The 16,378-nt window shown below is 35.1% G+C and overlaps 1 protein-coding gene across 18 annotated transcripts in view; it reads left to right on the forward strand.

The window, feature by feature from the left end:
• The window catches only part of LOC123524031 (5'-AMP-activated protein kinase catalytic subunit alpha-2-like), a 79,784-nt gene that overhangs the window by 24,390 nt on the left and 39,016 nt on the right, over positions 1 to 16,378 (forward strand). For 8 of the 18 annotated variants that reach the window (XM_053539302.1, XM_053539306.1, XM_053539303.1 and 5 more), the window contains 3 exons: positions 3,800 to 3,867; positions 5,081 to 5,122; positions 14,831 to 14,887. In XM_053539302.1, the coding sequence (XP_053395277.1) occupies positions 3,800 to 3,867; positions 5,081 to 5,122; positions 14,831 to 14,887 (167 nt within the window). The remainder of the gene's footprint in view (positions 1 to 3,799; positions 3,868 to 5,080; positions 5,123 to 14,830; positions 14,888 to 16,378) is intronic. The other 10 variants (XM_053539307.1, XM_053539312.1, XM_053539308.1 and 7 more) reach the window with 3 other exon arrangements.

Raw genomic sequence — 16,378 nt, forward strand, 5'->3', positions numbered from 1 at the left:
TTGCACCTCATCGATGTGGGTTCGAATCTCACTTGTGGGCATTGAATTCTTCATGTGAGGAAGCCATCTAGCTGGCTTATGGAACAACGGTGGTTCTACCCAGGTACCCGCTCGTGATGAAATAATGCACGGAAGGGCACCTGGGGTCTTCTTCGACCATCAAAGCTGGAAAGTCGCCATATGACCTATAATTGTGTCGGTGTGACGTTAAACTTGACAAAATAAATAAAATAAATGTTCAAACTCTTCATAAGTTTGCATGAAGCATGTTACTCAGAAACTACGTGACTGAATGCTTTTAGTCTTACCACAATTATTTGGCATCCTCAGATGATTTTACACAACAGGTTCCATAACTCTGACTTACATTTTGTTAAAATTATGCCCCTTTTAAACATTGACATTTTGTAAAAGTTTGCATGTTTGCCTGTTTCTGAGAAACTACTTGACCAATTGTTTACAAACCTTACACATATCTTCGGCATCATGAGTGAGCTCACAGGGCAGGTTTCATAACTGTGGCTTACATTTTGGCAAAATTATGCCCCTTTTTCAAGGTACAAATTGTTCAGACAGTTTAGTATGTAAGTATATTTTTCAGGAACTATTGTAATGAATACTTTCAAAGTATTCTGTCATGAAATGACCACTCAGCCAGGTTCTGTAACTCCAACTAAATTAAAAAAATGATTCACTTTTTCAACTTAAACTTTTCTGTAAAGTTTTTGTAGAGTATGTGCCATTAGACATAACAGTCCATATTATGCATGAAACAGCTTTAATTTACAAAGTTTGTGCTTTTGTGCCCCTACCCCCTCCTCTTCAGATAAGGTTTGGTTATGGGTACTGTAATTTTTTTCCATATCCGCTAGTCCATCTATTAGCTGTGTAGGAAAATTTGTCCTGTCAATCATGGCATATATAATTACACCCCCACAAAATGAAGTTTGGGAGGGGTATATCACTACTGGATGCACATGCCATTAAAAGGGTAATGAAATTGGCCTTAATTTTTTCAAACGGTTTTAACAGAGTTTTAACAGGTCACCATTAAAATCCACCCATTACTGCTTACTATTTAATGGGATTTTCATGACCATAGTTTAAATGCCATACATTAAAAAGCCATGAAATGAGTATATTAAAACCCTGGTAAAATATACCTTGTTAAAATGACTTTGATGGCCATGAAAAGCTGCTTAAAATAAACCATTAAAATAAGTTAACAGGCTCCTTAAAACTCCATAAAAAATTTAATTGGCATGAAATTAATGTGCCATTAAAAAATTACCCCTTAATTCCACATTAATTAGTAAGAACTAATGGGGCCATTAATGTTTTTAATACTCTGTTAATGGCTGTTAATTATTAAAAAAATGATTAATGGTCTCATTAAATATGTCAGATTCAATTTTAATGAGTTCATAATATTTAAATGGTATATCAAATTAAGGGCCATGAAAATTTGCCATCAGAATTAGACATCTTAATCAACTTCATATTGATATTTGCCTTATTGATTTAAACTACGTATTACTACACATGTAATAATATCTATACATATGTACTGTTTTGTAAAATGCTAGAAGAATATTTGTTTCTTCTTTTTTCTCTCATAGTTTTGTAATGTAGACACATGTAACAGCCTCGTACAAACGTTTGTCATATTGTATCCTTATTCTGTCATATGATCATATGAAATGAGAAAATAAATGGATATTGTATTGTATTGTGTTGTACTGAGAAGGGTTTACAGGTAACGGTTTAATAGATCAAGTGACCATGGGTGTGTTTAACTATTCAACAATATAATATTGACAAACATTCTGACCAAGTTTTTATTGGTACAGAGATTAGGCATCAGATGTAACCAAAAAGCCACTGTTGATGACAATGTCAGCACACAATGGGCAATCACAATTTAGCTCTACTTCAGTACTTTGTGCTCAGGTGCATGCACTTAAACAGCTAAGAGAAAATGTTTGAGGGATTGCATCACAAGTAGCTTCCCCCCTCCCCAATCAAGCGTACCACACTCTTTAATTCATTGAAATGAAGAAGCGATTGATCTGCCCATGCCCCAAATGAATTTAACTCAGACTGTAAATCTTCACAATCATGTGTACTGTTCACTTCTCTATAAACCTTAGTTTCTACTCAAGGATTGAAAATATTGAAAATCTAAATTGGTCTGAACACATTTTATAATGTAAATTCCTTACCCCACCCATTTTCTTATACAAATGCTGATTATTTGGACAGGAAAAACAAAAAACAGATAAAGTGGCATGCATCAATACGTATTTACTCTTACCAAAATAATGTAGATTGATGTTATCAAATAAAGTAATATGTTTTCATCAAACATTCATTGAAATAAATCCGATTTTTGTAGGAACACAATTTGGCAAACATTTGAAAAAAATGGCGTATCTGCATCAAGGGGAAATAACTTTAATGCAACTAAATATAACCTCATGATATATTATAGACGTTGTGTGTGTGGTATGTATTTATTGTGATTAAAGTCCATTTTAGAACAATATGGGACTGCAATTATAAACATTCAATGGGAGTGCAAGCCAAAAACCCAAAAAAATGAAAATATACGAATCACATTTTACAGAATGGTGGATTTAATGGGCACCAAATTGCTGTTAAGGGCCATTAAGTTTACTCTTAAATGAAATCGTACAGAACCTGAACATTTAATGGGCATTAAATCAAATTTAAGGGCCATGAATAATCCTGTTAAATTCAAAATATACAGAATTTCACTATTTTTTCAAAGCCATTAACTTTTTTAGCTACCAAACTAAATTTTTTATGGCATGATTCGTGGTCAAAAATGGGTGTTTTAATGGTATTTTAACATGTAACCCATTAATATTGTGAAACCTGTTAAATAAACTGATGCAAGAATTAATGGGGTTAATTAAGGTTTTTCCTATTTTAATGGGTATTTTACAGGGTTTTAAGTCATGTTTAATGGTATGTGCATCCAGTAGTGTATAGGAGTGAGCTTGTCGGTTGGTTGGTCCATTGGTTTTCATGGTTTCTGGACAATAACTCATGAAAGGCATGACAGATTTAAATAATTTTTGATACACAGGTGTAGCATCATAAAATAAAGGTCAAGTTCGACTTTGGTTACAAAGCACCAATTTTTTGACGTAGTTATGGCACCTTTCCGACTTAAAACTTGCCATACTTTTGCGACAAGGCTGTATTGTGGTGGTATTATTGGTCACTCCTGTGACAGTTCTAGTTTACTGAGTAAAGCCTTTTGTTAGCATTATTTTAATGATGCACTGATAAACAGGAGAGAAATAAAAGTTTGATGCTATAATGTTGTTCATGAAATTGATGTGGCAGTTTTGATGCCGGGATTGCTTGTTTATTTAAAATGGTGTGTCATAAAACTTTAACTGGATTTCCTGTGCAAATGTGATATTTTTAGGGGTCAAAAGTTAACATTTGTGGTTTTGTTGAAAAATATTCACTAACCCAGCTGAATAAAACTAAAGTGGTGTTCTTGTTTGCTTTTTTGCCAGATATAAAAGCAAGGAATTTAATATTTAGACTAATTTCATTGAGCAATGATACTAGATACCATTCAGCAGTTTTATGTTTGATTTTTTTCTTTCTTTATTCCCCAGACACCAAATTTGATAAAAGTTAAAAGTTTTGCTATAACATTGCTTTAGAAAACTGACTTTAATGTAGCAGTGGTTTTAAAAAGTCCTGTTTCTGTAATAATTTGCAGTGATTTAACAATTCAGAAACAATTCTATTACAGCATCATCGTCAGTGAATATTCAGGAGTTTTATCTTGCGTCTAGCCCGCCTAGTGAGTCGTTCACCCTGGTATGTATCTTCCATTCTTCATTATGTAAAACCAAATGTATTTTTTGTGATACATGTTTAACATTGTTCATTCTTATATAAATGGACTAAATCAATTTGCTGATAACCCTAGTGTCTCACAAATGTATAAAATATGAAATTTGCATGTTAATTAGGGCTACTTCGTTCGTTATAGGAAATCTTAATTGTAAAATGTTAATTTCAAGCTTTTGTTAAGTTACATTTATCATGAATATCTCCTCTGGATGTCTTGTAAGAAAAATATAAATTCTAAAATGTTACTACATTATTCACTAGGCAATTAATTAGTAACATAAGAAATTGCATTGAATTCAGAATACTGTGAAATCAATTATATTCATGGGAGACTACTTTTCCTGGTTGAGTGAATCTACGAAGTTAACCCTTAACCTGCTAAATTTCTATAAAATGAACTTGTCAATCTTTCAATTTGGGCAGTACCATTAACTGTTAAAAGGGGTGTTTACCAAAAAGATACTGACTGTATGGCGAACAGTGCAGATCTTGATCAGACTGCACAGATGTGCAGGCTGATCATGATCTACACTGGTAGCAAAGGCAAAATCAATCGTGTCCAACATGATAAGGGTTAAATCCCAATGAACAAAATAAATTCCCATTAATTTTGTTTTCAGATGTCAAAAATCCACAAAATTTATATCCCAAGGAAATAGTCTCCGACCAGAACCACAAAATACCTTGCCCACAAAAATTAATGATTTCACAGTATGCTAAATTAGTTTGAATCTGAAATAGAAAGTTATAATTTTGTCCTTTGGTTAAGAGGGAAATAATTTTATCAACTTCAAATTAGAATAATTTATTTAACAGTAAGGTAGAGGTTTAACATATATCTTAAATAAAAATGAGTGTTGTGTACATGTGAAATTATATTGGGCCAATTTTATGCACACGTTTATAAGTTCGTACTCATAATAAAAAATAAAAAACTACCAAAATGTTTCCATTATTTTGTTGTAATAGATGTCTTAAAATATTGCCAGTTTTACATGGACTTTTAGGAATCAAGATGATAAACATTAAATATAAAAACTGGTGTGCTTCTGAATTTTCCTTGTGCAAAAATTGACCCATTGTAATGAAGATTTTGTGTGGAATTTGATATGTGGAATTCGATAAAACCAACTTTCTCTGTACCAAATATATCCAAATAAACCTTTTTTCCTAACAGTGTTCACTGCGTCAGGGTGAGAGAGGGAGGACATTTTTTCATGTCTGTATATTTTCAGTCATTGCCTTTCACCTGCTTTATAACCCTGCAGGGGACCACCTCTTCCTTCAATATAAAGAATATCCCAACCAGTCACGCCAGTTAAATCCCTTTATATACCGTCTATTTTCGCTTATAAGGTGCACTCACTAAGACGCACCCCAACATCCGACATGCAATCGGGAGTATTTTGCACTGACCCTCGTATGAGGCGCGGTCGTTTTTTTATATCCATAATGTCAAAAATTTGTAGAAATGCATTATTTACTCGAACATTCTGTTTTTGTGAAAAATAAAATGTTAGACAATCACCAATCTTTTTTGTAAAAAAAAAATGCAGACTTCATTCATTAAATGTTAAAATATATAATCGGCTTATATATAGTTATTTTTCTGTGATACACGCATTTAAATGAACTAGAAATGGAGAATTTGCGTCTGCAAAACAGCCGAAATTTTAACGATATTTGCCGTTGTTACTCAATAAAATAAAATAAAGTATTTTAAATATATTTTTATGTATAAAAATGCATTTGAATAACCAGGATATGGCGAAAATATGTCTAGAAAAGATTGGCGATATTCACTAAGATTATTCAAGACTTTGCAGACTTGTTTTATAAAACGTAAAACTAAACAGAATATTTTAAAATCCTTCTTTGTGTGTAATAAAATGCATTTTAGCTACTAGAAAAGGGCAAGATTACGTCTACAAATCGGCTGAAGTACCTCTACAAATTGGCCGTAATATCGCCGATTTTATGGCTGTCAAATGATATGACACATGTCAATCAAATATAGCTATTACACATGCCAGTCAAATAAAGGTATGCCCACTTTAAAATATTACCCAATCACGTTTGAGTTTCCCGTCATTTGGCAAGAAGACAAGTCCAAAATAATTGCCATCGGCCATTTTTTGATGTCGCCGAAGTTCGACATCAGTCAGTGTCTATCTTAAATCTATTTCTATGCAAGTGTTTATTTGCCAATTTGAAGCATCAAACAATTCATAATGAGTGCATTTTAACAATTAACACTATGAAACAATTCTCTGCAATTGGTGCCAATTTACATTTAATTATTTTCGGTTTGTGGGCTGTGAAAATATTTCTATGTTAAGTAAATGTCCACAATTTACAAAATAATCTGAAGCCAATATTATATTCTGGTGTTTTAAAAGGAAAAATACATTTATAAAAAAAATATACTTTTAAATCATAAAATAAAGTAATATCGATTTTTACAGTGGCCAAAATACGGTATGTGCCGGTACAGATTTATCACCGCTATGCAAATGGGTGCCAAAAATGAAAGTAATGGTTTGCAGTGAGAGAAATAAAGATGTACTGAGCTGTAAATTGAAGATTTTTAAAAATTTCTTTTAATTTCCTTGTAGTACGCTCTTATAACACAAGTCACACTCTTTTTGCTGGAAATGTGACTCCTAAAAATGCGTCATATAAGCGAAAATAGATGGTAATGAAAATGATACATGTACCAGGGCTGTGAAATTTCCACGGATCCATGGATTTCCATGGGTATTTTTATGTAACAATACACAATAAGTGTCAGTGACAGAATTTGCTATCAAAAATAAAGCTGTCAGAACAAAAGTTGGTATATCATTTCAAGTAAAAATACTGCTGAATTAAGGGAACTTTGACTGCTAAGACCCACACAAGGGTATGGCTCTAGAGCCAGTAGATATCTATAGTTGCTCTCTGGACACCCTGTTGAAATTTTCAGCTGATTAGGAAATTTGCTGTACACAGCCCTGATGTACATGTATGCTGTACTATTTAAGCAGACCAAAGAATTGTAACATCAGCAAAATTATGTTATTTAAACATAAAATGGCAAAAACGTTGTTAAATGATTGTATTACAAATGTGAAAAATAACAGGACATGAAAAGTTGCCCTTCCTTTCCTAACTGACTACAGAGCACAGTTTTGAATCGAGTATGGGTTAATATAATTGAGCCATGCCATAAGAAAACCAACATAGTGGGTTTGCGACCAGCATGGATCCAGACCAGCCGCGCAGTCTGGTCAGGATCCATGCTGTTTGCTAACAGTTTCTCTAATTCCAATAGGCTTTGAAAGTGAACAGCATGGATCCTGACCAGACTGTGCGGATGCGCAGGCTGGTCTGGATCCATGCTGGTCGCAAACCCACTATGTTGGTTTTCTCATGGCACGGCTCATATATTATTTAAACTGCATTTTGTGCATTTTAAGGTAGTGACACCCATTATATATATCTTCCTTATTGTAACTATTTCCTAATGGCATGAAATTAACATTTAATTTGTTTATAAGGAATAAAACACCCTTTCTTTATTTAAAAAAATAGCCTAAGTCCATGTTCAATCATTGATGATTATTTTCTTGTTTTTTTTAGCTCACCTAAAGGTGAGCTTTTGTGATTGCCCTGTGTCCGCCGTCCTCGGCGTCAACAATTTGACTGTTAACACTCTAGAGGTCACAATTTAGAGCCAATATTAATGAAACTTGGTCAGAATGTAACCTTTAATAAAATCTTGGACGAGTTCGACATTGGGTCATCTGGGGTCAAAAACTAGGTCACCAGGTCAAATCAAAGGAAAAGATTGTTAACAATCTAGAGGTCACAATTTTGGCCCAATCTTAATGAAACTTGGTCAGAATGTTACCCTCAATAAAGTCTTGGATGATTTTGATATTGGGTCATCTTGGGTCAAAAACTAGGTCACCAGGTCAAATTAAAGGAAAAGCTTGTTAACACTGTAGAGGCCACATTTATGACTGTATCTTCATGAAACTTGGTCATAATGTTAATCTTGATGATCTCAAGGTACAGTTTGAATGTGGGTCATGTAGGATCGAAAACTAGGTCACCAGGTCAAATCAAAGGAAAAGCTTGTTTACACTGTAGAGGCCTCATTTATGACCATATCTTAATGAAACTTGGTCAGAATATTAATCTTGAGGCTCTATAGGTTAAGTTCAAATCAGGATCAGGTGGGGTCAAAAACTAGGTCACTAGGTCAAATCAAAGTATAAGCTTGTTAACACTCTAGAGGCCACATTTATGACTGTATCTTCATGAAACTTAGTCAGAATGTTAATCTTGATGATCTGTAGGTTAAGTTCGAACCTGGGTCATGTCGGGTCAAAAACTGGGTCACCGGGTCAAAGGAAAAGCTTGTTAACACTGTAGAGGCCACATTTATGACTGTATCTTCATGAAACTTGGTCAGAATGGTAATCTTGATGATCTCAAGGTCCACACTGAATCTGGGTCATGTCGGGTCAAAAACCAGGTCACCAGGTCAAATCAAAGGAAAAGCTAGTTTACACTTTAGAGGCCACATTGATGACCATATCTTAATGAAACTTGGTCAGAATGTTAATCTTGATGATCTTTAGGTCAATAGGTCAGGTGAACGATACAGGGCCTTCATGGCCCTCTTGTTGTATTTGAATTGTCAGGCCATGTCACACACCCTAATATGAACTAAACTGCACATACAGTTCCAGTTTCTATCCAGTGCAAATGAAACTTGGTATACAACTTCAAGCAAACATGCTTGTATTGCAAAGAGATTCATGTTCAAGTAGCAAGAGATATTCTGCTCATACAAACATACTGGTAGTCGTCAACACCACCCTTTGGTTAAAAGTGCAAGGTAATGTACGAATAGCCATGGCATGCATTGCATTTAAACTCCACACATAGCTTCGCAGATATCAAACCTACTGAAGTAACCAAGTTAGGTAACTCTTAGTTAAATTCAGTGTTATTATGTCTCCAACCACATAGTGGTGTGGGAGAGGAGACATATTGATTTACTTCAGTCTGTGTGTGTGTGTCTGTGTGTCTGTCTGTCACAAAGCTTGTCTGCACTCTAAGTTGAACATTTCTCATCTGATTTTCACCAAACTTAAACAAAATGTGTTTGACCATAAGACCTTGGCCAAGTTCGATAACTAGCCAAATCGGTCCAGGCATTTTGGAGTTATAGCCCATGAATTACCGGAAAATCGGCCTTTTTACTCTTGTCCGCACTCTAAGTCGAACATTTCTCATCCGATCTTCACCAAACTTGAACAAAATGTGTTTGACCATGAGACCTCGGCCAAGTTCGATAACTAGCTAAATCGGTCTAGGCATTTTGGAGTTACGGCCCTTGAATTATCAAAAAATCGGCCTTTTTACTCTTGCCTGCTCTTTCAGTCGAACATTTCTCATCCAGTCTTCACCAAACTTGAATAAAATGTATTTGGCCATAAGACCTTAGCCAAGTTCGATAACTAGCCAAATCCGCCCAGGCACTTTTTGATTTATGGCCCTTGAATTACTGATTGGATCCACTCGTCCAGACCATCTAATTGGATCTACTCGTCTAAACCATCAAGAGAAACTAGACATTTTTGATAGGGGCAGTTGTGGGAGACATGCGCTTTTCTCAAAAGCATCTCTAGTTTTTTTTGTGCATTTCACTAGCATGACCCAAGCAACACATATTTAAACATAACACATGAAACCTTCTTGCATAACCAAGTGAGATAACCCACGATTGATTTTGCTAGGAATTATTGACCTTTTTACTTGAAAAATTTGGTAAAATGTTTGCAGGTAACTTACAGTCCAGCTATATCTCAGTAACAGCTATGTAATATATAAGACTGAAACTTCATACAAGGCATCCTTCTCAACAGAGAAAACTTTGGTTCGAAATTAGTTCAAATTATGGACATTTTTACACAGAATATTTGGTTGAATCCCAATCTTGTTTTTTGTCAGTTATGCTCCTTATAATATTTATTCCATCAAGCATTTTTATTAGGTATGTGTCATACAATGTTCGCACTTGTTTCACTTTGTTTGTTGTAAATTTCTTTTCATAAAATCAAGTGTTAAAAGAAATAGATACCAATTTTATCAGCAAAGATAAATCATCAAGATTAGTTGTCACTTTAATTAGCAGGGGTCTCAAAAAAAGATTTTTTTTTTCAAAGAACTTTTTAAGATCATTATATAAATAAATTAATTGGTAGAACTTTCAATTTTTTCTGACTGTGTTATGTCACTACCTTAAATTCATGATAATGAACTACAGTAGATAAATAGAATTGAGTTTTTAGCTCACCTGTCACAAAGTGACAAGGTGAGCTTTTGTGATCGCGCAGCGTCTGTCGTCCGTCCGTGCGTCCGTTAGTGCATAAACTTTTGCTTGTGACCACTCTAGAGGTCACATTTTTCATGGGATCTTTATGAAAATTGATCGGAATGTTCACCTTGATGATATCTAGGTCAAGTTCGAAACTGGGTCACATGCGGTCAAAAACTAGGTCATTAGGTCTAAAAATAGAAAAACCTTGTGACCTCTCTAGAGGCCATATATTTCAAAAGATCTTCATGAAAATTGGTCAGAATGTTCACCTTGATGATATCTAGGTCAAGTTCGAAACTGGGTCACGTGGGGTCAAAAACTAGGTCAGTAGGTCTAAATATAGAAAAACCTTGTGACCTCTCTAGAGGCCATATTTTTCATGAGATCTTCATGAATATTGGTCAGAATGTTCACCTTGATGATATCTAGGTCAAGTTCGAAATGGGTTACGTGGGGTCAAAAACTAGGTCATTAGGTCTTAAAATAGAAAAACCTTGTGACCTCTATAGAGGCCATATTTCTCAATGGATCTTCATGAAAATTGGTCAGAATGTTCGCCTTGATGATATCTAGGTCAAGTTCGAAACTGGGTCACGTGGGGTTAAAAACTAGGTCAGTAGATCTAAAAATAGAAAAACCTTGTGACCTCTCTAGAGGCCATATTTTTCATGAGATCTTCATGAATATTGGTCAGAATGTTCATCTTGATGATATCTAGGTCAAGTTCGAAACTGGATCATGTGGGATCAAAAACTAGGTCAGTAGGTCTAAAAATAGAAAAACCTTGTGACCTCTCTAAAGGCCATATTTCTCAATGGATCTTCATGAAAATTGGTCAGAATGTTCACCTTGATGATATTTAGGTCAAGTTCGAAACTGGGTCACGTGCGGTCAAAAATTAGGTCAGTAGGTCTAAAAATAGAAAAACCTTGTGACCTGTCTAGAGGCCATATTTTTCAATGGATCTTCATGAAAATTGGTCAGAATGTTTACCTTGATGATATCTAGGTCAAATTCGAAACTGGGTCACGTGGGGTTAAAAACTAGGTCAGTAGATCTAAAAATAGAAAAACCTTGTGACCTCTCTAGAGGCCATATTTTTCATGAGATTTTCATGAATATTGGTCAGAATGTTCACCTTGATGATATCTAGGTCAAGTTCGAAATGGGTTACGTGGGGTCAAAAACTAGGTCAGTAGGTCTAAAAATAGAAAAACCTTGTGACCTCTCTAGAGGCCATATTTCTCAATGGATCTTCATGAAAATTGGTGAGAATGTTCAGCTTGATGATATCTAGGTCAGGTTTATAACTGGGTCATGTGTGGTCAAAAACTAGGTCAGTAGGTCGAAAAATAGAAAAACCTTGTGACCTCTCTAGAGGCCATATTTTTCACGAGATCTTCATGAAAATTGGTGAGAATGTTCACCTTGATGATATCTAGTTCAAGTTTAAAAGTGGGTCACGTGTGTTCAAAAACTAGGTCATTAGTCAAATAATAGAAAAACCTTGTGACCTGTCTAGAGGCCATATTTTTCAATGGATCTTCATGAAAATTGGTCAGATTTTTTTATCTTGATGATATCTAGGTCACATGTGCTCAAAAACTAGGTCACTGTGTCAAATAATAGAAATAATGACGTCATACTCAGTTCAACACTGGGTCATGTGGGGATAGGTGAGCGATTCAGGACCATCATGGTCCTCTTGTTTAGAAAAGGGAGGATTGAGTGAATGACATAATATGAATAGCATTATCACTGTGGGGAAACAGACACCGGATATAGCTCAGAAAGTGTTAAATCAGTAAGCGTTTGATTTTGACAACGGTAAGTTGTTTACTATTTTTTGTATTTTATGGTGATGTATTTATCAAAATTGAAGAGTTTCGAAAAGCTTGATCATATGCAATATACAACTATGATGGAAATGTATCTCCTCTCTTGTATAGTGGCATAATTCTCACTGAAAATTGCGTGATCGCTCAGAAATGTTCAGTAAGGTGGTAGGATTACAAACATAAAACAACAAATAGAAAATAAGAATAAAACGAGAATCGAACGATTTTATTATCATTACATAGTTCAGTATTGTGTAAGATATCAATACGATATGTTTTGTTCTTGCAGAGATATTCATACTTTTTAATGACCTGAAAGTGACTGGGGATAGACGAAGCAAATAAATAACTGCACGGGATATAGCTATTAAGTGAACTGAGTAACGATGTATTTTGAAAAATGAGACTGTGATAATGATTACGGCTTTTTACCTCTACGCAAAGTCGTGGAGATATGGTTTCATCATTGTCCATATCGAGGGATGAGAGCAAAAGTGCTTTTTTTATCTGTATGTACTTAAAACAGTTTCACTCTGACCTCTCGGTATGCTCGTCTGTCTTTTCGTCCACTTGTCTAACTGTTCGGTCTTCCAGAGCAATACCTGCAATGGTTGGTCAAATTTAGCAGATATTGCATTCACAGATGCAAAAGACAATAGTGAAATCATTTTGTACAATAAAAATGCACCTTAAACCCGTTCTGTGGGAGATACTCTGTATTTGTTACGAAATGTTTGCTTAATCACCTATGAAGCAATAAAAAACTACTGTTTTATCCACCTTTTCTCAAACAGTCTATCAAAGGTTTAGCTTGTTAACACTCTAGAGGTCACAATTTTGGCCCAATCTTAATAATACTTGTTCAGATTGTTACCCTCAATAAAATCTTGGATGAATTTGATAATGGGTTACCTGGGGTCAAAAACTAGGTCACTAGGTCAAATCAAAGGAAAAGCTTGTTAACACTCTATAGGTCACAATTTTTTCCCAATCTTAATGAAACTTGGTCAGAATGTTACCCTCAATAAAATCTTGGACGAGTTCAATATTGGGTCATCTGGGGTCAAAAACTAGGTCACCAGGTCAAATCAAAGTAAAAGCTTGTTAACACTGTAGAGGCCACATTTATGACTGTATCTTCATTAAACTTGGTCAGAATGTAAATCTTGATGATCTTTAGGTCAAGTTGAATCTGGGTCATGTAGGGTCAAAAACTAGGTCACCCGGTCAAATCAAAGGAAAAGCTAGTTAACACTCTAGAGGCCACATTTATGACCATATCTTAATGAATCTTGGTCAGAATGTTAATCTTGATGATTTGATCTTTAGGTCAGTAGGTCAGGTGAGCAATACAGGGCCTTCAGGGCCCTCTTGTTTATTTGAAATATTTCTTAAAAATAATATTTGTCGAAATTCTGTGAATTTTGAGGTGATCATCTCAGAAGTAATATTTTTCATGCTCTGCTAGATCGTAAGCATTATACAATACACCATAGTTTAAATTTAGCATTCAGTTATTAGTTCAAACACTGGTTTCATTTGTGGATACGGTAGATAAGGGTTAATACAGCAAGAACTTACCTCTGGTAAAGAAAAACAACTGCACATTTGTCTGTTTACTTATCACTTTCTGAGCTATATCCGGTGTCCGTTTCTCCACAGTGATTATTTAGTGTGTAAATATATGTTTGAATTTGTCAGGTTATAATATTGTTGATAATGACAATTGCTTGTAAACTGATGTTATCAACATGGGTTTTTAGTATAATTATTGGTACACAAGAAAATATCTGCTGATTTATCTCCTGTTCAGTTCACTCATTGTCTTAAGAAGATTGCTCGAAGTGATTAGTTGGTTTGTTTGTTTGGGGAAAAGAAGGAAAGCTTTATATACTTTCTATTCAGGATAAACCATTTTAAACATGCTATTAAAAATGTAGGGGCATACAGTAATATTTCAGTTGGGTGTATGTTTGTGTGTGTGTTTTTGGGAAATCATTTTGGGTCAACTTCTTTCTTGAAATAACTGCACAAATGACTGCCGTAACAAATTGATATCTCATGTGCAAGACCAGACCTTAGCTCAATAATCAAGGCCACACCAGTCCTAGAGGTCAAAGGTTTTACTTGGTCTCTATTTTTTCTACACCAGGTTGAATATTCAAATAACTTGTTTCAAACAGTCACCGTAACAAGGCACTGTGTTGTCTGCAAGACCCAGACCCTTAGCCCAACGAAAATGTTCACACAAAACAGGTCAAAGATTTTATAGTATTTTTCTTGTCCAGTCTAGATATTCAGATAACTTGCTACACAGATTCAGCATAATAAAACAATGTCTCACATAAAGACCCATATCCCTGCTTTAAAGGTTAAGGTCATATTTGAAGGTTATTTAAGGTTACTTTTATTATTTGGTCTTAATTCACTGTAACAAGGCTACAGGTCACCTGCAAAATCTAGACATGAAGCTGAAAGATCAAGGTATTGCCAATGATTCTGTCAATTCTATCATCAAAGTGCCTGTTCAAAGGAAAAACACTTCTTTGTCCCAACATCTCATTGCGGGGTCATCTGTGTCCTTTAAACAGATTTCTAGTCTAAATCATGTTTATAAAAAGCCACGTTTGTTGATTTTTTTTTTTTATTTGAGTCAGCAATGTATGAACATGTGCATCAAGGGATTAATGGATGTCTTCCTTTTTATTAACAGTCTGGTCGACACTCGCATCTCCTTGGTTCGCCGCCTGGACCAGAGAGCCTTCCATCTGTTAGTATCAAACGACATACCGCTTCTTTTTGCTGCATCCCAGTTTACTTACCTTTATGTACAGAACAGTACACCTATCTGGTAGTACTGGAAATAATTCTGTTTCAGTGAAATATTCTGATGTTATTTTGTGATGGATTGCATTACAGTTGGAACTCCGGCGACTGCTAAATTTTATGATTCTTATTTTCTGTTTGTTCTAGTTGTGTAACGATTTGGGCAGATTTGTTTGTAGATGACTCAATTTGATATTAGTTGAAGATTCAAATCAAATTTGGTTCAAATAGATCTAACTGTATATGAAACAAATTCATATTTTGATTGTACCAGTACTTATGTAACTGAGAGTTCCAACAGATTTGTTTGGTATTGCGAAATGATGTTGTGGTAAAATCTGATTGACTAATTTCAAAATGGCATTTGTACTCTGAAAAAAAAAAAGTGAAATATGCTTCTTAGGCAAAATATACATTGGAAAAAACATATAGTCATATTCAAAATGATGTTTCCGGCATAGGTTGTACAAAATTCATATAGATGGAACATACTAAAATAAGTTGAGCAGGTAGTGTAGACCACCCAACATATGATAATAAGATTAATAGCTATTGTCACCCATGTATTTGTTTAGACACCCCTATAAACACCTTTTAAAAATGTGAATGACCTTTGTCAGAAGCCTATTTTGAATTGTCAATATGTCTCACATGATGTGCTTGTAAATTCTGCCAGTTTAGGTTTCTGTTCTGTACACATAATCCAGTTACAGTAAAGGTAGATGGATCCCACACAGCTTTGCTATGGTCTGTAGCATGCTGTTTCCATATTGTCTGCACAGCTTTGCTATGGTCTGTAGCATGCTGTTTCTACATTGTCTGTACAGCTTTGCTATGGTCTGTAGCATGCTGTTTTCACATTGTCTGTACAGCTTTGCTATTGTCTGTAGCATGCTGTTTCCACGTTGTCTGCACAGCTTTGCTATGGTCTGTAGCATGCTGTTTCCATATTGACTGTGCAGCTTTGCTATGGTCAGTAGCATGCTGTTTCCATATTGTCTGTACAGCTTTGCTATGGTCTGTAGCATGCTGTTTTCACATTGTCTGTACAGCTTTGCTATTGTCTGTAGCATGCTGTTTCCACGTTGTCTGCACAGCTTTGCTATGGTCTGTAGCATGCTGTTTCCATATTGTCTGTACAGCTTTGCTATGGTCTGTAGCATGCTGTTTCCAGGTTGTCTGCACAGCTTTGCTGTGGTCTGTAGCATATGCTGTTTCCATCATGCCTGTGCAGCTTTACTATGGTCTGTAGCATATGATGTTTGCATCATGCCTGCACAGCTTTGCTATGGTCTGTAGCATGCTGTTTCCTCGTTGTTGCCTTTGGTTGTTTGAAATCACCATTATTTATCTTAAGATATTGCTTTAGCTTTTAAGGGACTAACAGATGTGTTTGATTTATTCTTTGTATTTTGAGTATTAAACTTCCTTTAGA

The sequence above is a fragment of the Mercenaria mercenaria genome, chromosome 3 (assembly GCF_021730395.1).
Source record: "Mercenaria mercenaria strain notata chromosome 3, MADL_Memer_1, whole genome shotgun sequence".
In the NCBI taxonomy this organism is placed as follows: Eukaryota; Metazoa; Mollusca; class Bivalvia; order Venerida; family Veneridae; genus Mercenaria; species Mercenaria mercenaria.